This window comes from Pundamilia nyererei, unplaced genomic scaffold (genome assembly GCF_000239375.1).
Source record: "Pundamilia nyererei isolate P.nyererei 1_Seehausen unplaced genomic scaffold, PunNye1.0 scaffold00003, whole genome shotgun sequence".
Classification (NCBI taxonomy): Eukaryota; Metazoa; Chordata; class Actinopteri; order Cichliformes; family Cichlidae; genus Pundamilia; species Pundamilia nyererei.
This window is the reverse complement of record NW_005187404.1, coordinates 6,511,630-6,536,685: the sequence shown is the minus strand read 5'-3', so window position 1 is coordinate 6,536,685 and position 25,056 is coordinate 6,511,630. Positions and strand designations below refer to the sequence as shown.

Below are 25,056 nucleotides of genomic sequence, written 5' to 3'. Positions count from 1 at the left end.
TTTTCAAAAATTTTGAGTTAGTAAGACAAACTTTCGAGTTAATAAGTCGAAATTTCGAGTTAAGTCTATTTCTCAAAATTTCGAGTTATGGACCCTTTTTTTTGTGGTGGAAACGGGCTTTCATAAAGATGTGAAACATCATCACGAAAATTAAAGAAGTCCAGCCACTTTCTTTCCAAAACTCCATAGACTACTATGACTTGAATGACTAAGAACCTACACAGACAGACTAAACTATGCTTGAGGTCTATCTCACACAGTAGTCCCGCTTGCGCTTTTGTTAATCAGAGGCAGCCAATCAGAAGAATGTTTGCTTAAAGTGCTAAAAAAAACCCAGCTTATTTCAGACAGTGGATAAGCTGTGTGCACCAAAACCTCAGGATAGGAATTATTGTGTAAATGATGAAAAAAATCCTCTCGTACAGTCCAAGAATCAAATGATGGAGGTGAAAATAAGGATAATAGGCTGTGTTTTATGTTATGACTGATCAGTCTGTGTAGATTTGGATGTGAGGTTTGGATGTTTGCAATTATCCTGAGGGTTACAGGCAGTACAAAAGTGACTTCTTTTCCTTCTCTGTCTTTATTTTTTGCAAAGTTAACCACTGAAGTGTAGCTCAGAGTCGCCTAGTTTACTGGCTACACCACATCAAAAACTTTCTTGACATCTCTTGACAGGTTTCATTGCTTGTCTTCAGTCCCCCTGCCTCCAAAATGTGGCGTAAGGGTGATTCATATCTGGCAGGCCCTTAGACACCATGTTAGGTGAAAGTGGCGAATTATTATGTCTTTGCCTTTGTGGTGGGCGGAGTGATTGCTCTAAATGTTGCTCCTTTATGTTTCACTCAAAAGTGATGCAGCAATAGCTATTCCTGCTGGCAGGCTTAATTATTTAATGTGGTGAACCACACTGAGGCAAGCACCATCTTCCATTATGAAGAGAAAACTAGAATTTTGTGCTTTAATCTTAACATTGTCTTCTGTGATTAGCATGCAAAATACCACAGGAAGTCTCAGGATCCCGTCCCCAGATAATGAACTTTGTACTTTGTTGATGACTAGCTTACTGACAAACCATTGACTAAGAGTCCCACAGCTGGACCACATTCAAGTCCAAAGTGAAACTGGTGACAAGTCAAAATTGCTGCCAGGGTTCCTGTGAGTGCATGCACATCATCACCCGCTTAATATGCACAGAGCACCCTACAGAAAACAATATAGTCTGTGCACCTTATTTAGGTTGTAACAGTCACTAACATTTAACTGATACCAAGAAAGCTTATTTCTCCCTACACAGCAGCCAGTAATTTATTAATATTTTCTTTTCCCCTTCTTATTTATCCGAAGTTGTCACAACTTCTTCTGTTCCAGGTTTGGAGATAACCTGTACCAAGAAGGTTTCTACACATAAAATTATATTTGTTATGATTACCTTTTAGCTTTTACTCTAAAAAAAAGGGGGAGAGGGGCTTTTGCGGGGCCACCAGTCTTCTTTTCTCAACACCATGCATGTCACAAACACCCAGAAAACTTGACTGTGCAGTCTAAATCCTGCTTCATCTTCGAGTCAGTCTTGTCCTCCACACACATTCCAACACATTCCCATGACCTGGCTGAGTTCATGAGGAACATAAGCACATGATGATGGTGATGATTAAGAAAATCATGAAGAAATCTTCAAATTTATTGACGTAGGTCAGGGCACTTGGCAGAGGTCAGTTTGTGCCTTATTTGGATGCACGGTCTTGGTGAACCCGGTGCACTCTGTGGATGTGGTACAGTAGCACGACTGGATTCTAAGCAGGAGGAAAACTGGAGCAGACCCGCAGTCCGTCCTGCCTCACTTACAATGCCAGCACAGGAAATCCTCCTTTTGATTGCTAAATGAAGGCGCAAGATTGAGAACAATAACTGTGCGTCCACTGTGTAGTGCCTTGCACTTGAGCTCTATGCCATGGAGCCACGGGCATGGGCAAACTAATAGAGACAGACAAACATGTGCACTGCATTTCAAATTACTACAAAGCACTTTTTTTGTTTCAGTCTGTAAGGCCAAACCTCAAGAAATGTGGTCAGTCCAGCACTCTGATCCTTCCAGCGAGGATAAGTTAAGAGAGACCCTATCATTTGTCCTACACTGCAGACAACCACAGGGGTTATAAGACCTTTCTTGACACATTACTTTTTGCCCAACACAACATTTTATCTCTTCATCATAAAAAATCGTGTTTATCCCTTAACTATCAGCACAGTTGCAAAGTATCCGAATGAGTGTGACACTATTGTCCATAGCTTCACTGCAAACCACTTACAGCTGTGTCAGTACATTTAAATTGAAGATTTTCATACATAATTTGCTTGTAATTTAATAATCCAGCTGTGTGTTAAAAAATATCTTCTTCTTCCAGTCCAGGTGGTTGCTGCATCATCCTCTAGGACTTTGCACTTCACTAGTTCCCCCCACTGATTAGCACTGCTTTATTAGCCTCAGCTGCAAAACTGGTAATACAGTTGCACAAATCAAAAATATATCACAGGTTGTTAGCGCTTTCTTCAATCTGGCGTACTCGATAAAATGCATGGGCTGGGTTTTTTGGTTTTGGTTTTGGTTTTGTTTTTTTGTGCCATGTGTGATGAACTTCGATTCATCCAGCTTGGACAGCAATACCTTGTAATGTTCCTCTTCTAATGGCCTCACCCAGTGGACGGAACCGAAAACCCAGTTTTCAAAGTGTATTCTCTAATAAACACATGAACGCCTTTGACATGTGTTTTAAATTAAATTGCCTTCCAACACATGTAAGAGCCATTAAACATAGTGGTCTTACAGCCACATTCTCTCATTTACATTGTGTTTTTGTGATATAAACCAGGTTTTCCCCTCAAAAAATATTACTTGTAATTTTGGCTTTAGCTCACCGGTCCCGTTGGATTTAGCTGTTAGTCCTCCCAGAACAACTGCAGTCATTTTTTTTAAGTCTCCATTTCTTTTTATTTCTCTTGTTGTTCCTTGCACACATGAGGCCACCATGTCTGGGATCCAGAACGATCATCTCAGGAGTTACTCACAGTTGCAGCCAAAAATCAGGCGAAAAATAAGGCTAGGGGATGCAGGTGGGGGTTGTGGGTATCCAGAGTGGTGCAGTAGGATTCAGAAAGAAAGTTTCCAACTGCAGTACCTCATCAGTATGAAAACGATTTGAATTTTTTCCTCATCAAAGTTATAATTTCCCTTTCACTGTGGATTCGGCTGCAGCGGCTGTGTGCACGTTTCATTTAATTTCTGCAACCTGGGGCGGATGTGTATACCAAGGACGGATTCCATTTTTGCTTTATGGGTCACAGATGATGGAAGTGTTTAAGAGTGTTTGTCCAATAAATGAGCTATTTGTTTAGAAATGCTATTAGAAGCAATGTGCTTCTTTTTTTTTTTTAAAAATGGCTGCATGCCCATATTTCTAGTTAGTGTCACATGTGTTTGTGATAGAAGATAACTTCTTGCTTTTTCTGATCTGTGCTCCAGGTGTGTATCTACCACCTGGTGCTGGGTTAGGACCAGGAGGCGGTGGAACAGGAACTGGATTCTTTCCAGGTAAAAGAGCATCCACCCAGTGTCTGCACAATTTAAAAACAAAAAAACATCCAGAACGCAGCCACTATAAACAAAGTCTGCTTCTCTTTAGAAAAGGTATGAGAGGTACATTGAACTACCGTGGAGCAGAAGTTTAACTAAAAGAAATAGTAGTATAAGAATCACTGCAATGTGAACATGCAATTGACTCAAAATAAAGACACTTGCAGTATTATGTGCAAAAGAATATGAGAAACATAGCACTCTGCTTGGCAGTGCTTTGTCATCAAACTTCAAAGCTGAGTTGATAGTTAAGTCTTGGCACTGATGATTCAAATGACTGAAAGTGGCTCACACAGATTTAACGTTCTTATTTATAACTGAAACCTAAGGGGTCTGTTTCTGTCAAAAGCATAAACTGGAAAGTCTGAAACTGAGTAAATATTTAACCCAAAAAGTCTTTCAAGGGTGAAAATGTGCATGTTTGTGACATGTAATCATCCTTTTCTCTTGTTGTATGTACTCAAAAATATACACTCATATGAAAAAGAAAGTTTTCACATGACTTCATGCAGTCCTGTCAAAGCACACTCTTACTGCCTCCAGAAGAATTAATAAGGTAAGGAGGAGCCAGGTGCTGCTAATCAAATGCATATAATTAACCGATCATCAGGAGGTGTGACCATTTCCAAAGGTTGCCTGAAGAAAGCGTCTTCTCTCTAAAATAAACATGACAGCATGGCTTGGGCTTGCAAAGCTGCATTTGAACAAACCACAAGATTTCAGGAACAATTTCCTTCGAGCCAAAGTAGAAATGCTTGGCCCTAACGCACAGCATTGTGTCTGCTGAAAACCAAACACAGCATATCAAACACATCATACCACCGTGGTGAAGGGGGGATGATTTCGGTTTATTTTGTAGCCACAGGACTTGGGCACCTTGAAGTCACAGAGTCGACCCTGAACTCCTCTGTCTCAAAGTATTCTAGAGTCAGATGTGGGGCCATCTGTCAAACAGTTAAAGCTTAGCTCAAACTGGGTCATGCAACAGGACAGTGATCCCAAAAAATTTACAACAGAATGGTTGAAGCAGAAAAAAATTAAGGTGCTGCAATGACCCAGTCAAAATCCAGACCTCAACCTGACTGAAATGCTGTGGTGGAACCTTAATAGAGCCGCGCATAAACAAATGCCTGCAAACCTCAGTGAACTGAAGCAACCTTGTACAGGAGAGTGAGCCAAAATTCCTCTGCAACGATGTGAGGGGCTGATAAAGTCACACTGAAAATGATTACTTCAAGTTATTGCTGCTAAAGTTGGGTCTATAAGCTATCGAATCATGGGGCATACTCGATTTTTCACCAGACTGCACGGAGTCCTGTGCAAAACTTGACTGCATACAATCAATGTATAAGCACATGCATTCAGTGATTTATAACATATACCTTAATGTATGCATGTGCAGCATTGTCATTTCTGGAAAAGGAACACAGATTTTGAGCCTCACAAGCGGACTTATGTGACCGTGCTTCATCATGATATAAAAACTTAAATGCAAGTATGTAGTAACCCTCAGAAGATGCCACAAGACACTCCTGGTGTCCTGAGAGAACTTATGACACAAGTCAGCTGGCATGATGATAAACTGTGATTTACCTTACTACATGTAGGCAAACCATAAATCAATAGTTGTATGACTGTTATTTTACTAGGGGCTGCTGGAGGGTTCCCTGCGGGCTATAAACCAGCTAAAGCTGCAGGTGAGTAGAAGAGATTTTTTGATTTATGACTTTTCTCCCCAAAAAAACAATAAAAATAACTTCTCAAGAATTGCATCTGGTTTATCATGAACCGGAGCATTCATGTCTCTGTCTGTGATGTGGACAAATTAAACAAAATTCTATCATAAAAGTCCGCTTCAAATATGTATATTGGAAGAATTGTTTTTTAGCCTCATGGAGCTGTGCATGGATCAAGGCGATTTTATGATGAATTCAACTTGGTTTAACTCATTGTCTTCCAGCTACTGATTAATATTTATACATTTTTAATAAGCTTCAGCATCATCTAGGCCGCTCTTTGAAGAGAGTCTTTCATTCGGCTCAGCCTAAATCAGCGATATTTTCCATGTAAGTTTCTATAAATCGAGAAAGTAGTGTCATTGCAGGCACAGGTATTCAGTCTGATGATTGTCATTTCACACATCAGCAGCAGATACTCACACACACAATTTTAGCAGCAGCTTTACACACCCTGTGTAGTGCCCTGGCAGGGCTTCAGCTCCCATTTGCTGAACAAGTTTGACCTTGTGCACCTTTTTCATTTTTTTGCTATATTTTATGCTAATGCTATTTGAGGGCTATGCGCACGTTAAGTTTACGACATTAAGCATGCAACAGTGTAACATTAGTTCCATAAGAAACAGACTGCAGTCCTTGAGACAAATTTCCCTGTCAACGCTCGGATTTGGTTCGGCCGGATCAAGGGGAAACAACTGGTGAGACTTCCTTATCACGCCACCACAAGCTAAGATTAATTAAATCCAAGGGATATTGCTGAGGCAGTAAAACAATGTGTTTGAGGGCTGACCGCTTTTAATAAGCCTGTTTGCTGGAAGGCATTATGAGTTTTCTCTTATATGGTCTTTAACAATGATTACCGTGATAATTAACAGCCATCTCCAAATGGTAACGATGAAGACAAAATGACGACATGACACGAGATCGTTACAGAAACAAACACAGCAGTGCGACCGTGATCAGCCTATCATTAATGTTGTCATCACTTTTGTCATCATCTGCTGTTTCTGTCAGGAGGTTATGCAGGAGGAGGTGGAGGCCGAGGCCTATTCGTGCCAGGGGCAGGTGGCCAGGTCATTGCAGGATTGCCAGCAGGTATGAAGCAACTGCGCTTAATTGATTTAGCTGTCGACCAGCAATGCACCTGCCTTTAGGAGCCGCTGTCATTACACATAATCAGGCAAAGCATTTCGGCATCTTAAGTCATAGCTGTCCGTTTGTGTTAAAACAGTTTAACAAATTATGTCACAATCAGATAATCACACAGTCCTCGCATATTATGTTTGCTTTGACTTCAACAGGACAAGGTGGAAAAGCCCCTAAACCAGGTAAGCTGGAACATTTTTTTAGTGTTATTGTGGTTTTTATTCTATCGTTTTACTGATATTAAAACAGACTCTGATTTTTACATGGAGCTAACACTAATCTACACTTTCACAAAATATTTTGAACCCACTATTTTTGCTCTGTTTCCACATGATGCAGTATTGCAATAATAAGGAGATTTTACACCATGTTGGATGGTCTTGAAAGGAAGGAACTCTAGTCACTCTATGGTCTGCATTACCTTTACCCATCCAGTCCTTAAAGAGACAGTCTATTGATCGGGTGTCAGCAGGTTGTCCTTATCAGCCCTGGGGTTTTTTGTGGTGGTGGGGTTGGCATCTCTCTGGGGAATCCTGACTGGGTGGGATCATACATACAGATTTCTCTACCTCTGCTGCATGAAAAGGATTAAGGAGTGATGATTGGCAGAGTGCAAACAGCTATCAACGCCTGCCAAGCAGTGGTGCCAGAGCACTGATTAATGTTATTGTAAAGCTAGACCCTCACAATATCTGGAAACCTCCGTGTTGAAATTTACCACAGCCCTTCTCTCCGATACTGTACAATAAATATTTTCCTTTGCTGTATTTTAGTCTGCACCGCATTGGTGCTCTAGTAAATTTAGCCATCATTTAATTTCCCCCAAGCACCGCTGATACAATCGCAGCCTACCTCTCTGTGTTTAGAAAGATAAGGGACCAAGCAATGGTTCTATAGTCCTGATAACACATGGAGCGGGGTCCCTCTGGAGTGCCACACCCTCACCCTCCAACCAGAGAGGCTGGAAAGCACTTTTGTGAAAATGACCTAATATCCAGCATTTGGTGGAAGTTGACTTTGGCTGGGCGCAGCAGAGCATTACTGGAGAAATATTGCGCTTTTGTGTGCATTTAAGACCCCTCTCTTCCTCACCATGTACACGGCAGGAATTAAATTGGTGAGAAAAAGGGAAGTGAGAAATGTTTTAAAAAGCTCCTTTCGTGTTTGTTTTAGATCAGTGCTCCGCTCTGAATCCATACTAATCTTTGTTGTATGGAAAATACTCACAGTGCATTACTGGGGTTTAGCTAAGACGCTTTTTTTAAATGGAAAAGAAGACTTAAACTCTCAGGGGAGCAGTAATATGTTCCGCTTCATGGCTGTTCACAAAGCTTTGAATGTTGGTTTCCATCAGAGCTGCTTTCCTTTCCATCAGAGGAATATTGCCTGAAGCCTTACAAGCATGAAGCCTCCATTAATACACAAATGTATATCTACAGTTCACCTGTAAGTAAGACTCACACAGCGGCAGGTAGAATCCATCCCATTGGTCAGTGTCTGCAGGCTTGTGCTGTAGAGAGAACATGCAACTATCACGTGAAAATTCACTGACATGTTTTTAGTTTTTCATTAATCTTCAATATTAAGAGCAGGATTGTCTTTCTAAGGACACACAAATGCAAACACTGGTCAGCTAATCTCAGATGCATGCTCACATAACAAGAGCTGCCATTCATTCTTCTGATGAAGTCAAGCAGTGACATTGCATTCCTCAGATATGCACCTTGCCTTTGCAGTAATGGAGAACAGCAGCTGGCTATGTGAGTAGCGTGACTGCAGTGAATTGCAGCGTAACTCATGCAAGACCTTGTAAATGTTACACTAATTGTGAAGTCTGTCAGCATCCAGCTCTGACAATACAATGAAAGGTGGAAGGAGGAACTTTCTCCTTATGAACAGCTGTTGGAGCCCTTTTCTTGTGCTGCCTCAAGCGAAGGTGGAATCAATACTCATAGCGTTATTGCTGAAACTTGGCTCTCGCCGACCAGCCTCTTGTCACTTTCAGGCAACGTGAACGCAGTTAACGAGAAACATAGAGGTTACTGTTTTTGCTGTTGGTGTAATTTCTTTGTACGATTACAATGGTCTGTTTTAGCTTGAGAAAAGATGTGTCTGTGTGGGAGAGCTGCAATGTGTTTACACTCAGCCTACCAGTGGACTCTCCAAGAGTAATAAACACTGAAGATCATAGACAACATGTTGTCTGTCTTCATTTTCTAACGCTGTCAGAAGCTGACAAAAGCGAGCCTCGGCCTTTGAGCAATGAAAACGTATATGAGCCATTGGGATCTGTAAGCAATTTAACAGACTATAGATCTCATACAGCAGATGGATGAAATACTGCTCGTGTATAGCTTGTCTGTCGAAAGCATCAGTGGCAGTCGGGCTTTTATTCGTTTCTAGGCTCATAATGTTATAAAATAGGTATGTGTGAGCAAATAGCAACGACTAAAGGAAAAAACTAATGGCTGGCTGGCAGCAAGTCGCAAATCTGAAGAAATTAACATCTCAGGAGAAGACAAGTAGGCATCAGGTGTCACTTCTTTGTAAGAAAGTCCAACACTAGCTTTTAGGAAAGCTGTCGCTGAACAGTCTCTGTGCTATTCAGGACAGCTGAGTACACTGAGTTTCTGAGTAAGCTCTGCCAACTGCCATCCAACCACAAAGAAAGACGGAAATTGATATTGTGAGCCTGGTAATGTAAGCCCACTGCTCGGCTTAACCTTGTGATGCAACTGCAGTGTAGTACAACTCAGCATTACAACCTGAAGTCTCCAAAAAGTCTTTGCGAAGGCGCAGCGGGATTTGTTGCAGAACCGTTTATGAATAGATAAGCGTACTGGAAAAAACTGGCAGCTGAGTGTAAAGAGTCTCGCCTTTTCTGCGGCTCTTCCACTGAAACATGATGATGAAAAGTATTGGAAAATGTAGTCAAAAATCCTCCTCGGAAAATTTGAGATACATGTAACATTTTGGTCCACACAGAAACATGTCTCTGAGTTGTTTTGGCAGTCATATGGACCTGCGTGGCAGCAGGCCAGCAGAGAGTTGTGGCTGCTGATTGCAGAAAATACATGCAGGTGGTGGGCTTGAGTGTTCGCAGCACTTTAGACTGTTTGTGAAAATCTGAAATAAATGAAGATATTCACTTTTAATACCATCACTGGGGGGGGAAAAGCCCCTGTAATTCGTAAGAAAACAGTTATTTCAACACACGCACTTCTTTTTTTTTTCACCTAAAAACTCAGAATTTCTTTTTTCAGTTAATCTTTCTAGGATTTAAAAAGCAGAAGTACACCTGCTTTTCTTTTCCTGCTCATCTTCTGGTTCATATCGCGGCCATTGTTTGAAGACGCACCAAGTGAACTTGTCTTCTTCAAAAGCAGGAAAGGCAGAGAAATTGAAGCGTGCAGTGGACACGGGGAGGACAGACGAGAGACAGGCTAAAGCAAGGAGAACGGAAAGGACCGATAACTCACGCGGACATGCCGTATATATGTCATACGCGTACACCACCTCTCACCGCCGCGCAGAGAATTATATGCGCATTCATTCGCATTGCACACATACCGAGAGAGCTCTGTGAGAGAAAGGAGACTGATAGATTGAGGTGAGGATTAAAGTGTTTAGCCAAAAGAAGATGAGCTCTGAGGAGGTTTAGTCTCCTGGAGCACATGTGGTTTTCATTACCACAGCTCAGACCTGTCCTCTGAGCTGTCAGAGACTGGAAGCATCTGCATGTGAATATGCATGACTATGATTGTATGTAAATATGTTTATCATCTTCATATGTGCGCAATTACGAGAGCGACCGCATGTGTGCGCGCCGACACAAACGCACACAAATAGCGAATATGTATTCTGACATCGGTTTGGAGGCATTCGGCATCCCTTTCAGCACATAATAGACACACTTGTTTATGCAGGAAAAATGTGAATTATGGACTTTTCTCTATTCTTACTCAACTATCTTTCCTCTTAGTCCATTTAATCTGCCCTCCACCGGCTCTCTGCGTCAAGCGTTCAAGATCTTGGAAAATAAACTGTCTGCAACGGAAACTTTCTGATATCACCCCCACACTGGACTCAGCCCACCCAATATGCACACAGCCAACACGGCTTATTTGTTCGCATTGCAAATGCCTGTTGTCTCCCAAACAATTTTTCTTGGATTACGTCACCAGTTGTTGATGTCCTCGCGAATTCATCTCAAGAATTACATTTATATTGGATTAAAGCTTGATAAGAAGCTCTTTATTCGTTTTCATTGGTGCCTAATCAGTCAGGCGTTCCACACATCACTGTTTCTAACTGTGGTATTTCCCCACATGCAATTATAAAGTACTTTCTCTCTGCTTTAGTAATATCTCCTCAGGCCCTCACTGGCCAGTTTTGTATTTTGTTTGCACGGTTATTTTCCTGGGAACGTTACTACCGATGCATCTTGTCCGTCTCCGCTTTGTTGGTTGAGCAACTGTCCCGTGACGATACTTCTCACAACCTCTTCTGACGCTCCCTTTGCCAGCAGGTCGGCAACATGCAACTGTACTTGTCCATCTGGCTGCACAGCCAAAGCGTTATTTATGTAGTGATAGAGAAATTTCTTTCTGTTGTTTTAGTAAGAGCTTATGAAGACAGGGTGAAGTCTGTGAGAGCCGAGGGCCTGTTTAGTAGATTTGTTTAAGAGTAAGCATTTACAGCGCTGTTGCTGTGAGTTGGGTTTGAAGAATTTAAAGGGCCATTAAGAGGAGATTATTTGTTTGGAAAGTTTACTGTATGCATTCCAGTCTTGGTGGGTATAAAGGATCATGCATCACACGGCATCATCAAAAGAGTGGCGGGTGATTGATACATACACAGCTCACGTCTATGCTCAGGTCTGATGCAGGGCCTTAAAAATGTTGTGACGCAACATGTGTCATTTTTAAAAAAGTCACTGCAAAAGTGTTCTGGTGCTGATGTCTTGTCCTCCCAGTGCAGGTTTGCTCATTCATTAAAGTGCTCCTAATTTCAAATAATGGGAGTCGCAGAAATGATCTCACCCCTGTGAAATGTCACTCTTGGATTTCTCAATCAGGCCCAGTGCCGGGCTTGAGTAACCTGGGATGATAAATGGGTTCTGAATGACTTCAGCTTTGGCCCTTGAGGCTTCGTAGGTATCCTAACGCATTAGTTCATGCAGCAATGCCTCTGCATATTTGTAACGTGCTATTTAGTAAACAGCTTTCCCACCGTCAGTGACAGTTTATCTTCCTTTGCTTGCTTTCCTTTGTAGAGTATCCCATACAGTTTGTCATAATGAAATGCCTCTCGTGGCTGAGCGGTGATAGCAGCCTTTTTCATAACGACAGAGGAACTTGGAAAATGCTTTTAAGGCCGACTCGAGGAATCCATCGTCAATGTTTTAATTTGCATGTTATGAGCTGAGCCAACCTGTTGAGCACTAGCCTCCCCTCTCGGCCCTCTGTTGTCAGAAAAGCATTCAGTGGAATGGCAGTTAGATGCATATGTGGACCATCTGGGAGAGGAAACGCACTTGGCCAACTTTACATACCATGGCCACAGGCTGCATTTGTTGACTGATTTTCTTACACCATGCATAATTTGCACAATTGAACCTCCCTGCACATGGAACCCACTGATCACAAATGAGCTTTTTTTTTTTCCCCCTAAAACTTCATTCTCTCCGAGCACATGTACTCCGTGCTTTGCTGCTCGATCTAATGCCTGTGGTTTGTTTCTGCCTTGTCTGCATGTCTTTACAGTACATTCTGTGAGTGTGTGTGTGTGTGTGTGTGTGTGTGCCAAGCTACAAAATGAGCAGTGGTATGAGCTCTGAGTTAGAGATACTCTTCAGACATATTCAGGGGCTTAGTGTTGGCAGAGCAACTGTGACATTCCTTTAGAAGTGGATAAAAAGGAGAAGAGCAGAGCCTCTCCACTCACACACAAACAAGTAAGCAGGAGACATGTCAGGTCAACTTGAAAGCCTATAGCATAGCGTGTTCTGCTCTATATGGCTCTAGTATAAACAATTACATCAGAGGCTCAGTGGATATTGTGTAATGCGTGGAGTCGAAAATTAACATGGTGTAAATTAAGACATGGGAATAATGGTCTTTTGGACAGATGTGCTTGAAATAATGCGTGTTTGCAGAGGTGAGAGGCTTGAAAAGACTCGTGCTGGTGGGTTCAGACTGCCGCAGACGTCAGTGGGCATGGCAGCCTGGTTTGGCACAGCGGTGCTGCTTTAAATCCAAAGAAAGTGTAATGGTGACTTTTACAGTTGCCCTTAATTTGAAGCCATTCGCAAGAGTTGCTCAGCGCCCAAGTGTGTGGGTTTGTGAGGCTCTCCAAAGTTACTCAAAGTTTTTCTTGCACTGTAGGTGCCCACCGCCAAATATCCCCTTTTAATTTTTTAGTATGATGCAAAGCTCCCTTATAAAAGTGAATAATTGCCACTCGTACCAACTTACTGACACCTAACACTGATCTCAACCTGGATGGTGTGAGAGTGTGTGCTTGCACACGGTAACAGCAAGCACAGATGTCAGAGAACAAGACAATAACAAGACCTTTTCCCTGTTTGTCTGTAGGATTTTTGACAGTTTTGCACTTGGGGTCATTTGGCAGAGAGGCAGGATCAGGCTTTGGGACCTCTCATTGATCGTGTCAATGACTCCATGGAAAAGGAAAAGCAAAAACAATATAAGGCTTCCCGCCAAAGTCGGCAAGCTCACATCAGCCAGCGAGGGAAAGACTTTGTGTGTAGCGGTGTGACTGTGTGAATACTTAATTAGTCCAACATGTGACTCGTCCTGCCTCTCACAGCACCGCATGTCCGTGACTGACAGCACAACCAAATCTTGAGGTGACCAAGAGCAGGGGAGGTCAAAATTGAGGGAGGGGGGAAGAAGAGGAAGCAGAGGGGGAGCTTCAGTGTGTCCACATGTCTCACGCGATCTGGAATCACCATCGCACGTCACGTGACTCTTGCTTCCATTCAGCTTGTCCTGCGTCACCTTGTAAGAATGCAACTTATCCACCAACTTGGAAGCAAAACTGTGTGATAATTTGATACTGATAAAAATCTGCTGTCATGACAGTGAAGGACAAAATGATGGGCTTAACTTTCAAAGTGAAAATTTATATGGGACCACAGCTGAACAGCAGAATCTGCCTGTCAGTCACAGTAAAGCACTGAGTCCCCTGGGCTCTTGAAGAGGAAGTTTATCTTCATGAAGGTTTTCCATCACATTACAGAAAATTACAGCATTTGTATTATGTTGTAGCACGTCTTTGTGCTTCTTGCAGCTACTCTACTCTTCACATGTTTGTTTGATTAGCCATTTTTTGCATACCAGCACTGGCTTCCAAGTCAGATAACAGTATTAAAGATGTGTATGAGTTACAGTACAATAACCTCCCCTTGTGAATTAACCACTTGTTCTTATGAAGCTTCCCTGATTAAATATGACCTGAAACCAAGAATACAATGAGAAACAAGTCCCAAAAATTTCCTGGACATTCCAGTGCTCCAGCTCCGAAGTCTGCTCTCCTCGCGTCTGCCGTCAGTTACAGTGGATCTCTGCCATGGAATTCTTTGCTCTCTTAAATTAAACCCTTCACCAGACCCAGCTGGTTCACAAAGCAGAGAGCGAGAGAGAATGAGAGGGGAGAAAGGGGGAGGAAAATGGAGGGGATGGAAAGGAGCGAGCAAATATTTCTCTCGCTTCTCATGTTTGGCTTTCTCCATTTGCTGCTATTAACACCTCATGTCTGGTCTGCACAAGCCCTTAGACACCAACTGGAGAGGAAAGAGTGAGAGGAAAGAGACAAGGATGGTTAAACCGACAGAGGAACGGTAACAGAAAAAGACTGTGCGCCGAAAATATTGTTTTGATTAATGTCTCTTGTATTCCTCTGGTCCCGAAACAGAGAATTACCTTACCTAACCCCAACGGAGAATGAGCAAGACGTTTCAGTGCAGAGATTGAAACCAGATATTTCTGTTCACACTGGCTCACATCCATCACTTGTTCTGGACTTGTGTTTGAGAACATGACTGGTGACTGAAAGTACTAGCCACACTGTCTGGCCAGTTTTAATCCAGCGTAAGTCTTCGGTTTAAATAGCTATCTGCAGGAGGCATGGCTGCCTGTCCTTCGTCACGTTTTCATTCCATTGAAAAACAAGATTCCCTCTTCTTTGCCGGAGAAGCTTTAAACTCATGTACCCACAGTGAAATCATTTTTAAACAAGCGACGGCAAATTAATCACCCACCATTGCTAGGCAATGCTCAATTATTCATAACCGCAGCACAGCAGATTTCACCTCAACAACCTGTTTGTGCACTTGCCACTTCACAGCACAGAGCCAGGGGTCTTTTCTCAATGGAAACTGGCTGGCAAACAGTGTTTCTGTCACATTTCTTTTTTTCAAGGTATCTAAATGGAGGAAACTTTGATGCACTGCTGCGCCGCATCACTTACCTTCCAGTTTACTTGGCCCCCTGTCCTCCCTCCTGTGTTGTATTGGGTTTCTGTGCCGTTTAGAGCACAGGCCTTCTTTGGGTTCTTTTGTCTAAGGTCCAAATGCAATTGGGGTTTCAAGTGGTCTCTCGAGCTTTTTATTACGACTCGAGAGTCACTGAGAAAATTCGGAGCTGTATTAATGTACAGAAGTCCTTCAGCTTGACAGTAATCAGCCAAATATTTGGAGCGGCACCAAAGAAAAATGATGATTTGATATCAGGGTAACGGTGCAGGCTTTCCAAGTGTGCAGACCATGACAGCAAACAGCAATGGTGTGGACTCCCGCTAATGCGTGAGCTAAGTCGGGTCTATTTGTGTGAGCTGACGTGCTGTAATAGTAGTAGTCCAACAAAAGCCTGCTTGTTTGGACTCACAAGATGGTGTAAATATAGCTAAACAGAGGGCTTTTGTACAAAACTCAACCCTCCATCTCCCAAAGACACAATCAGTGGATGAATGCCAAACTGCCAAAAGTCCAGATTTTGTTAGCGTGTCCTCTCTCTTTGAGCTCAAACATACACAACCTCCAGGGTAGCTTTTTTAAAACTGTAAAGCATTGTATTTTCCTACGCTCCAGTGATGTCAGAATTACAGAAAACGAAGCGTTTCTTCTTTTCTTTCTTCTCTAAACTTTGCCTCTGCCCAAGGCCTGCACTCATACCCTCTCGCTCACACACACACACACACACACACACACACACACACACACACACACACACACACACACACACACACACACACTCAGAAGTATTCTGTGTGTCTGGATTGTGTCTCATGATCTCAATCAGACAGTTGAGCTCAACCTGGCAGATGCTGGACAGCCTTTAAAACCGCTGCCAGGTTGGGCTGTGCATGTGCGAGCACAGGTGGGCCAGATGATGGATGAATAAGCTAAAAACCTCCAGGGTCCTACCTGTCTTCACTCTTTTCAAGTCTTTGGTCCCCACTAACATGCAAAAGCCTCCTCTTGCTGTAATCTCACACCTACAAACATGCCTCAGATTGGCCAGTGAGACAGTCCAGTGCTCTTAGTGTAAAGGAACACATCAAACCGGACCTTTAACGCTTCCATTTTTATGCCAGTTCTTTAACATTTCTGGTGTGCATTGCTTACTGATAAGCTCGAGACAAATAATTCCTCGTGTCAGCCGAAGACACATTGGGAAAAGGAAAGCCCAGGATCAGAGAGATTTATATAAGAATTGATTACTTCGAGGTGTGGCTGGGGATGGTTGAGCAATCGAGGGGAATCAAGCTGAAAGCGTTGAAGGAGATGAATTATCACAAGGACGCTCAGCTTAGCCTTTGGACTCATATTGCATGCTAAGTCTAGTTGCCAAACCCTTTGCAAGGCCGATGCCCACATTTGTTTTGACTCAGTCATGAAACTTTACTCTCCATCTTCCCCTCTGTCTCTCGCTGCACATTTCCCACCCTTTGTCAGTATCATTACCTGCACCCCGCGGCTTGCTGGACCGACACCAGACCTCCCGCCCTCCACTCCGTATCTCGCCTTCTCTCCCCCCTCACTCAGCTCATTTCCCATGCTTACTCGTTCTCACCCCGAGATTATTTTTTGGCGTACAAGCGTTGATGAAAATAAATTCCTTGGTCGACTAGCCCATTGGCAGCATCCAAATTTCTTCTGGTTTCGAAAACAGTCATTACTCCGACCTGTTTGTCTCTGATAAAAGAATTTGGTTAACTCACAGCTTCTTTTAATTCAACTCTGTGAAATACAGCTCTGACATTAATGTTCCTAACATGTTTTAAAACATCCATTCCCATATGTTAACGCCAAGTAATAGGCATTTATCACTTTGGCAGTTGTCTGGAGATACTTAAGTTCAACATAATGCATCTAGATGTGAATAAAATTACACCATCTTGAGGGTTTTTTTTTCTTCTTCTTCTTTCTGTTTAAATTATAGCATGTTTTGTATCTTAAGAAATCTAACATATAAAGTTAAGCAGGGATTTTATAATCTATTAAATTACCTTTTTTCCCAATGATTTAAAGCCACTAAATTCAAGCAATCTAAACCTTTGTCTGACTGTACTTTCCAGTGTTGAATTTTCTAAATATGCTTTCTTAAGAGTCAGAGCTGAGGCAAAGCAGAATCTGTTTTCTGGAGCTTTTTTAATACCGGTACTAATCTAGTCTCTTATGATCAATAGGCAGGTGGCGAGCATTTTTTCTTTTGCTCTTTCCCCACGTTCTTCTCACATTGTTTGTTCCTGTCTGCTCGCAGGGATGTGGCTTTATTCATGTGTCAAGTGAAGCCAAAAAGATTAGTTTGGGTATTTAGGGGCTCAAAAAGTGCAGACTGCTCCATCCAGTGTTTAGAATTAAACATAACCAGATAGGGAACCAATTTTTTTTATGGTATTTCTCTCATGCGTTTTAGCCAGTTGGGGTCAGCTTTATCCCATGTACCCAAAGTAAAGTCCTTGGCTCTAAAAACATACACACAAGTGTTTTCAATCAGATTTAATTGGGCACACATGACATTATATCTTATGCCATGACATTTATTTTTTTTACTGTATGGTGCGCTGTACTCACAGGTCTTGGAAAATGTTTGAGTGATGGCTTATTTTTCTTTAGGAGTAACTACTGCTGGGTAAACCACATCTAACTCATTATAGCCACATTGAAAGAAAACTGTGTGCTTTTCTTTAATTTGTTATCATCTACACACTACACACGTTTGTGAACTGTCACTTTTTTATCATCCAGGATATGGAAATCTAGGAGGTGGCGGCCTGGGGCCTGGAGGCTATGGAGGAGGTGAGCTGAAACTAGAACAGCTATGTGTATGTTAAACACCGGGGCAAAAACTCACTAACCTTTAACCTCTTGTGTCGCTTAGGTGGCTACGGGGGCTACTATCCGGGAGCTGGATCAAAGGCTGCTAAAAGCGGTAAAATGCAGGGCAGAAAATGTCTTGGTAGAAATGTAACATCGGCGGCTAATAAAAGAGTGACGGCATCAGCGAACAATTTTTCCTTGATTTCTCATTAAGTGCAGTGGAAACTGGAGGTTCATCAGATATGATTATGGGATATTGGCTGTTGGAACGAGACACCGTTTATGTTTCAATTACTTGTTTTGATTACTGAAGCGATATTATGCTTCTTTTGAAATTCAGTCCTGATATCTGAGGTCTAAAAATGCCTCAGGACTTTAAGGTCTGAAGTAACTTCCAGGATTACAGTGAAACATTCCTGCAGAGGTGGAATGAGCTTGTCTGCCATGTGAAAGCTTGTTGTTAAACAGAAACATTGCCTCCCTCTTATGTTAAATCTGTTTTGGTTTGGATAATTGTAAACTGACATTACCGATGTCACTGTAATCTGTTAGGTTCTGTCCACTAAACAAAAAAACAACACGCATTCACAGATGAGGCTCCTGCATGGATCTGAAGTGCATCTGAAATTCTGGTTGTCCTGCTCACAGGTGCAGGAGGCAAACTCACGTTTTGGCCCGTTGACAGACTACTGTACAGACCAGACTGACACTGACTGAAGCGTTTTGAACTCTGAAAGATCTGCATGCTCAAATGTTAGGAGAAAGCCAAAGTGAATGTTTCACATTAATGGTAACTCGGCATGGAAACAGTTTGGCAAACATGCGTACATTTTTAGCATGTACTTGCAAACCTTAGACAGTGTGAACCTCAGCAGAGCCTGGCCTGACCTGAGAGTCTGTGCTGTATTCAGACACATGATTTGCCTTAAATTAGTACGGCTGATTAAAAATGAAGTCAAGAGGGCTCAATCATGGCCAAGACTTGACTATGGCACAGAGCCTACCGTTAAGTATTGATTGGCAATGGCAAGAATCAGTCTGTATTGTTTTCATGACACTGAAAATAACAGGTCCTTCCTCTGAAAGAGCACAGATAAAACAAAACATTCCCTTGCCAGAGTTTGCCTCACCAGTTCCCCCAGAACGCATACTTACAGGCAGTGCGCAATGTCTGTCCAATAAAGTGTGTGGACTTTAAGATAAAAAAAAAATTAACCAAATAAACCATTGTGTTTTATCCAGCTGCCAAGCTCCCTTGAAAGTGAAGCTGACAGCTCATTTCCTGCAGGAGGGGTTAGCCAGCGAAATGAGGCATTTGATGAAGTGAGGAAAATGCCATGCATGCTGGCTGCCGTTTCTGATTAAAGCAAAAGTCAAAAGCCATGTTGCTTTTGGTCACGGGGGTGATGATAAACTGCAAGGCCCAGATTAGCTGCTCTCATTACTGCTGACCAGCAAGCGGACCTGCCACAAGCCACAAAGCGACTCATTGCTCATCTTTAGTGGCACAGGGCCCTCTAGTGGTGTTGGGATGTACAACTTTACAGTGGTACAAAGCATCTTATTGGTGTCAAAGACTAACACTGAACTGAACGTGACTTCAAATGTATGTTTATGTCTGCATATGAACAGGGGTTGGAGGAGGAGGAGGTCCTGGAGTCCCTGGAACTGGACCTGGACTGCCTGGTGGAGGCAAGGCACACACCTCATATCATTTTCCACCTTTTCTAATTTTTTTCATTTTATTTTAGCTCTGGTTTCTCGAGTAAAATTGAAAGCCAGTCTTACTTTTGTTAGGTACTCACTAGAATAGATTGTATATAGTACATTTTCTAATATATAATAGTAAGAAAGAAAGGAATCAGCTGTGTGAAGGGGCAGAAATCCCAGTTTGGCCAGGATGTGTGTGTTCTGGACACTGTCTTTTTCACACTCCTTTCTTTAAGCAAAATAATATTATGGCTTCTTTTCTTTGTTTTTTTCAGCACCTGTTATTCCTCAGACCGGCCTTCCTGGAGGTGGTGGCGCAGGAAAAAAAGCTGCCAAAGTGCCAGGTTTTGTAGACTCAACAATAAACTCAGAGTGAAGACAGACAGGATGCAGCCCACCAGGCAGTGCAGCCACATCAAAAATATTTTCCAACAAAACATATAAATCTGCAAAAAAAAACCCAGAAAAGCTTATATAGACAGTAGTGTGCAAAAGTCTTGCGTTACCACTCGTTTCTTTATATTTTGCTAATAAAATGCGAAACATGCGCAGTAATTTATTAAAACATGTCCAAACATACATGAAAATATAGGATATAGCGTAAAAACACAGAGATCTTGAAAGTCAGTTGTGGTATGTCCAGCTTTATACTTTGGCACAGCCTGAACTCTTAGTCAAAATTTCTTGTAATTTCTTGTAATTTAAAAGTAACCTTCAGAAATAGTTCTGAAGGACATTCAGAGCTCTCCTCTGGATGTTGGCTCGCTTTTGTTCCATTCTCTGTCAAGATGATTAATGTTAAATAATGTTGAGGTTTGGGCTCTGAGAAGCCAATCCATGACTGATAATACTTCATTATTTGTTTTTCTATTCACATATGCTTCTCCTGCCTTAGCAGTAATTTGGGGATCACTGTCATGAAGCCAAATGAAGCCATTCCCAGTCAGACATTTTCCAGATGGTATTGCACAGTGGATCAAAATCAGACTCTTCTGCTTTGATAATTTCATAAGGTTTAACAGGATTCCCAACCCCACTGGCTGAAAAGCAGCTCCAAACCTGTGTTCTCCTGACCTGAACCAAAAATGTCTTATTTTGAATTATTACTCCATATAAGACCAGCCCAGTTCTTGTGTAGTTTAGCATACGTCAGTCTTTTCTCAGTAAACATCATATCTCAAAAGACGTCACCAGACATGACTTCCAGTTGCTGTTCATCTGCTGTAGATAAAGTTTTAGGTCTGCTGGTTCTTTTTTTGTCTTCGTCTTCCACTTGTCCAGTTTCCTCACTGTTTAAGGACACACTGCACACCATGCTGACACATGCCAAGTTTTCAGTTAGTAGCTCTTTGAGAATCACTTAGTTGCTGTAAAAATACAAGTTGTGTTGTCTTTAGAAATTTGTTTTTACAAATTCAGCTAAAGAAATGGGAATGTATTGAGTGTTTCTGTGACGGGTGATAGTAACAAAGTCCCTAAAGATACATTTTAAAATTGATTGTTTGCTACACACTGCACTGATTCATTCATTGAATTAAGGACTTCTTTCTGCTTGGGCGGTTCATAGGTGATTAGGTGCTTTAAAAAACAAAAAACATTCCTCTGAAAACAGTCAGGTGCAAGACGTGAACTGAAAATGAAAGATGAAGAAGTATTCCCTGCTTTAAAAAAATGACAAGAAAGCGCCTTAGAAGCAAAATATCGTATAAAGACCTGATGGGATGCTCAAGACTTTTGCACAGTGTTGTACATAAAAGCAAAGGATTATCGCCTTAGAAAACAGCAAATCAACATTCTTTCAAAAGAGAAGTCCCCTGATAATAAATGTAAAGGCATTTTTACATTGCTGAAATAAATTTAGATGAAGGTGAGCTATCAGTGTATACAGTATAATTCATTTAGTTATAGAGGTGAATTCAATTTGTATCAACCAGGCAAAGGCTCAATGTGTAAGCCTTTTCCGCTTCCCATTTGGCTTCTTTTTTTTTTTTGTGGTTTTCGGACATCTAAATGTTTACCGTCAACACTGCTGTTGATCCCTCACATATATTTAAACATGGGTGTCTTCTCATTGGCTGTGGCAGGTGTGGGTGTACCTGGCCTTTATCAAGGCGGACTGGTGCCTGGACAAGGTTTGACTCTTTCATATATTAATCTGGGGAACTTTTACTCCTTTGTTAGTTTCACCATGCAGACTGTCAGTCATTTAAAGACAACTGCAGGAATGTCTGGTTTCTTCTGTCATCTTCAGGGTTTGGTGGACGTGGAGTTCTGCCTGGAGTGCCCACTGGGTCTCAACTCAATCCCAAATCAAGTAAGTTCAAGTTTTTACTCATGGGTGTCAGCTGATTTATTTTCAGTTTTATTTCATTGCCAGTGAATCCCAAAAATAGTAAATACCAGCTCTACAAAGGCTTACACTACTGACAATCCTTCACAGACAATATTTGTAGAGTTCCCAGTGTAAGACATACTAAACAAATGTAGATGAATAAGTAAAAGTGCTGGTGTGGGTCCAGAGAGTAATGCCGTAGCACTGTGATGCATGGTTCCAGTGTGCTTTGCTTCGTCACTGCAAAAATCTTCATGTGTCTCACTGGAATATCTCATTTTTCTTATGTAGTTGCAGGAGGAGTAGGAGGAGGACAGCAAGGTAACTTTATCAATGATTGTTTGTTATTGTACAAGTAAATATTTCTGGGGGGGGTTTATCCACTCTGTCTGCTATTATCCAACCCAGATTTAAATGTTTTTCTTCTTCACAGGTGTCCGTGGGTATGGGGGACCAATGCAGCCAGGAGTGTTCCATGGATACCCCCTCAAATCACCCAAAGTACAAGGTGTGACATGAAATTATTCAGTGTTTGCATTAATTCTTCTGCAGGCATGTGGCATAATGTATAATTTTGTGGTTTAAACCCTGCTAATGTTAAATAACTTTAACATCAGCAGGATTATTATTATTATCATTTTGCAGACTACAGTCTTACTTATCTTATACTTAACTGTACTCTAAGATTTTTCTGTGGCAGGTTTAGCACTGTGTTATTCTAATGAGAGAAGAGTGTATTTGGGGTCTCAGACAGATTGCTTTTGTTTTGTTCGTCTTTCTGAAACCGAACCTTTGTGTTCAGGAGCTCGAAAAAGTTGTTTCTGTTCATCTGGACGTAGCGTTTTCAGTTTGAGAAAGGTACTGGATGAGTGAAGAAACATTTCTCCCACTGAAAACACTACGATCAGGAGAAACAGAATCAACCTTTTGTGTTGATTGTGTTCACCTGAACGTAGCGTTTGCATATGATGATGTACGCACATATAAAATAATTCCAGCCTCTGTTTTTCACTCTCTCTCTCTTTAGGTGCCTATGGAGCAAAAACTGCAGGTGGAAAACTTACGTATGGTAAAAATACGTTTATTCTTTGAAGTTAACATCTTTGAAGTTTGGTTTCAGTGGAAATTCACCATTTAGTGATCGGCGTTGTATCCATGCATCAGGTTATGGCGGCTTTAATGTTGCACCTGGACTGCCAGGAGTGCAAGGTGGCCCTGGGTCCAAGCCAGGATATCCTGTTGGAACTGGTAAAAGTTTTCACAATTTGTTTCCCTACGAGATGTGGAGTAGAGATATAGAATTCACTTTTTTCCTTTTTTTGCAGGAGTGGGACTTGGGGTCATTTCACCTGGTCAGGGTAAAGTTGTTCAGTGTAGTAGTTTACCATACTGATTGAAGTAAATGCTTCCTGTAAAATCAGTATGTCTGCATGTAACTGGACTTTCTGCATTCTGCTCCATGTTTAGGTGGTACTGGAGGCTTTGGAGCTGGTGGTGGTGGCTTTGGTGGCACTGGTGGGCTGTATCCAGGCCAGGTGTCAGGAGGTACGATATCTAGCACTTGGCAAGAGAGAAAATTGCACACCAGCACACATGCTGAAAAAAGTCACACAGCTGTCAAATGAACTGTAAGATGATGGGAAAAGTAAAGATTTATTTGCAGGCCAATGAATGGAAAAAATAATATTCGTGGGTTAGCTCCATATGATCATCTTTAACACTTTCATGCATGAATTATGACAACCTCAATCAGGGTTTTCTCTTAAATATTTGTATTCATCTTTAGGCATGAAAAAAGATTTTTGAACTTAATTTTTTTAAAACATGTACTTTTCAAAGAGTTTGTTACATGTCGACTTAGGTGGACAACAGGCATTTTGACTTAGGAATTTGACACACGAATAAATAATACACTGTGTAAAAACTATAAAAATACATTTTTTTATAAAAAGATGAGAAAAAATATATATATATATATAAATAATATGGACTGAGACATAAGTGTGCAAGTGTACCATCAACACTGACACAAATACAAGAAAACAGCCTTTGAATAGCTGTCCACTATAGTGACCACTATGCATGAAAGGGTTAACTAACTAGCACAAATATTTCACACCATACCTTACACCTTGTTTTATTTTGTGCTTTTTAAAATAAATAAATAAATGTTCTTCATTTACTCAACTTTTATCATATGACTCACTATCGTTATGTTGACGACAGGGTATGGAGCTGCTAAGGCTGCCAAATATGGTGAGAATGTTTGTTTTTCCTTATCTGGAAAAAACAAATACTTTTAATCATTTTTCATACTTTTTTCATGCATTTTTTTCAGTAGAGTGAGAAAAATATAACTTAACTAATATAAAATTATGTTACATTACATGGAAAAATTATTTACATGGACAAATTACACATACGCTTTTGTCAGGAGTTCCAGGAGGTGTACCTGGGGGAGTACCAGGAGGTGTACCTGGGGGAGTACCAGGAGGTGCACCGATTGGAAGAATTCCAGCGGTTGGTGGATATTCACCAGCAGCAAAAGCTGCTAAATGTGGTATGCTTTGTGGTATGTATTTGTGGAACTGTTACAAAGAAAACGAACTAACTAATGACATTTTCAGTGGAATAACAGAACAATTCTTCAAAAAGATTTCTGTCTCACTGACTTCTAAGACCATGATTTTCAATCTACAGGCAACATTTATCACCAAATTGAAGGAAAAAATGATGGCAAAATATTTGTGGGGTGGGACCTGGCTCAAGTAGAAACATGGAGACAAATAGGGACAAATGGAGGGGGGGTGGGAGAAAATAGATCAATGGAAAAATAGAAATAAGGGGACAAGCACAAATAGGAGAATACTATCCTTTTAGCAAAGCTGAAAGCTGCTAAATGTCGTATCCTTTATTAATTGAATTTTACTATTTATTTTGTGAACTTTTTAAACATTATATCAAACTGTAACCTGTAAATGCACGTTTTTTTTAAAAGTGCATAATATTTTTTTCTATTCAAATTAGGCACAGGAGTACAAATAGGCACAGGAGGACAACTAGGAACAGGGCAACTAGGAACAGGGCAACTAGGCACAGGAGGAGGATATTATCCTGCAAGCAAAGCTGCCAAATACGGTATTATTAATAA

The 25,056-nt window shown here is 41.4% G+C and overlaps 1 protein-coding gene across 2 annotated transcripts in view; it reads left to right on the top strand.

Annotated features, from left to right (window-relative positions):
- Positions 1–25,056, top strand: part of elna (elastin a) — a 52,940-nt gene that overhangs the window by 9,606 nt on the left and 18,278 nt on the right. Inside the window, exons 2-20 of one of the 2 annotated variants that reach the window (XM_005720810.2) lie at positions 3,524–3,592; positions 5,284–5,331; positions 6,385–6,465; positions 6,672–6,698; positions 17,792–17,842; positions 17,925–17,975; positions 19,496–19,555; positions 19,849–19,917; positions 21,658–21,705; positions 21,825–21,887; positions 22,197–22,226; positions 22,339–22,413; positions 22,933–22,974; positions 23,070–23,153; positions 23,231–23,263; positions 23,373–23,450; positions 24,132–24,161; positions 24,340–24,465; positions 24,933–25,043. In XM_005720810.2, the coding sequence (XP_005720867.1) occupies positions 3,524–3,592; positions 5,284–5,331; positions 6,385–6,465; positions 6,672–6,698; positions 17,792–17,842; positions 17,925–17,975; positions 19,496–19,555; positions 19,849–19,917; positions 21,658–21,705; positions 21,825–21,887; positions 22,197–22,226; positions 22,339–22,413; positions 22,933–22,974; positions 23,070–23,153; positions 23,231–23,263; positions 23,373–23,450; positions 24,132–24,161; positions 24,340–24,465; positions 24,933–25,043 (1,176 nt within the window). Of the gene's footprint in view, positions 1–3,523; positions 3,593–5,283; positions 5,332–6,384; positions 6,466–6,671; positions 6,699–17,791; positions 17,843–17,924; positions 17,976–19,495; positions 19,556–19,848; positions 19,918–21,657; positions 21,706–21,824; positions 21,888–22,196; positions 22,227–22,338; positions 22,414–22,932; positions 22,975–23,069; positions 23,154–23,230; positions 23,264–23,372; positions 23,451–24,131; positions 24,162–24,339; positions 24,478–24,932; positions 25,044–25,056 lie in introns of both variants that reach the window. The other variant, XM_013911148.1, reaches the window with a different exon arrangement.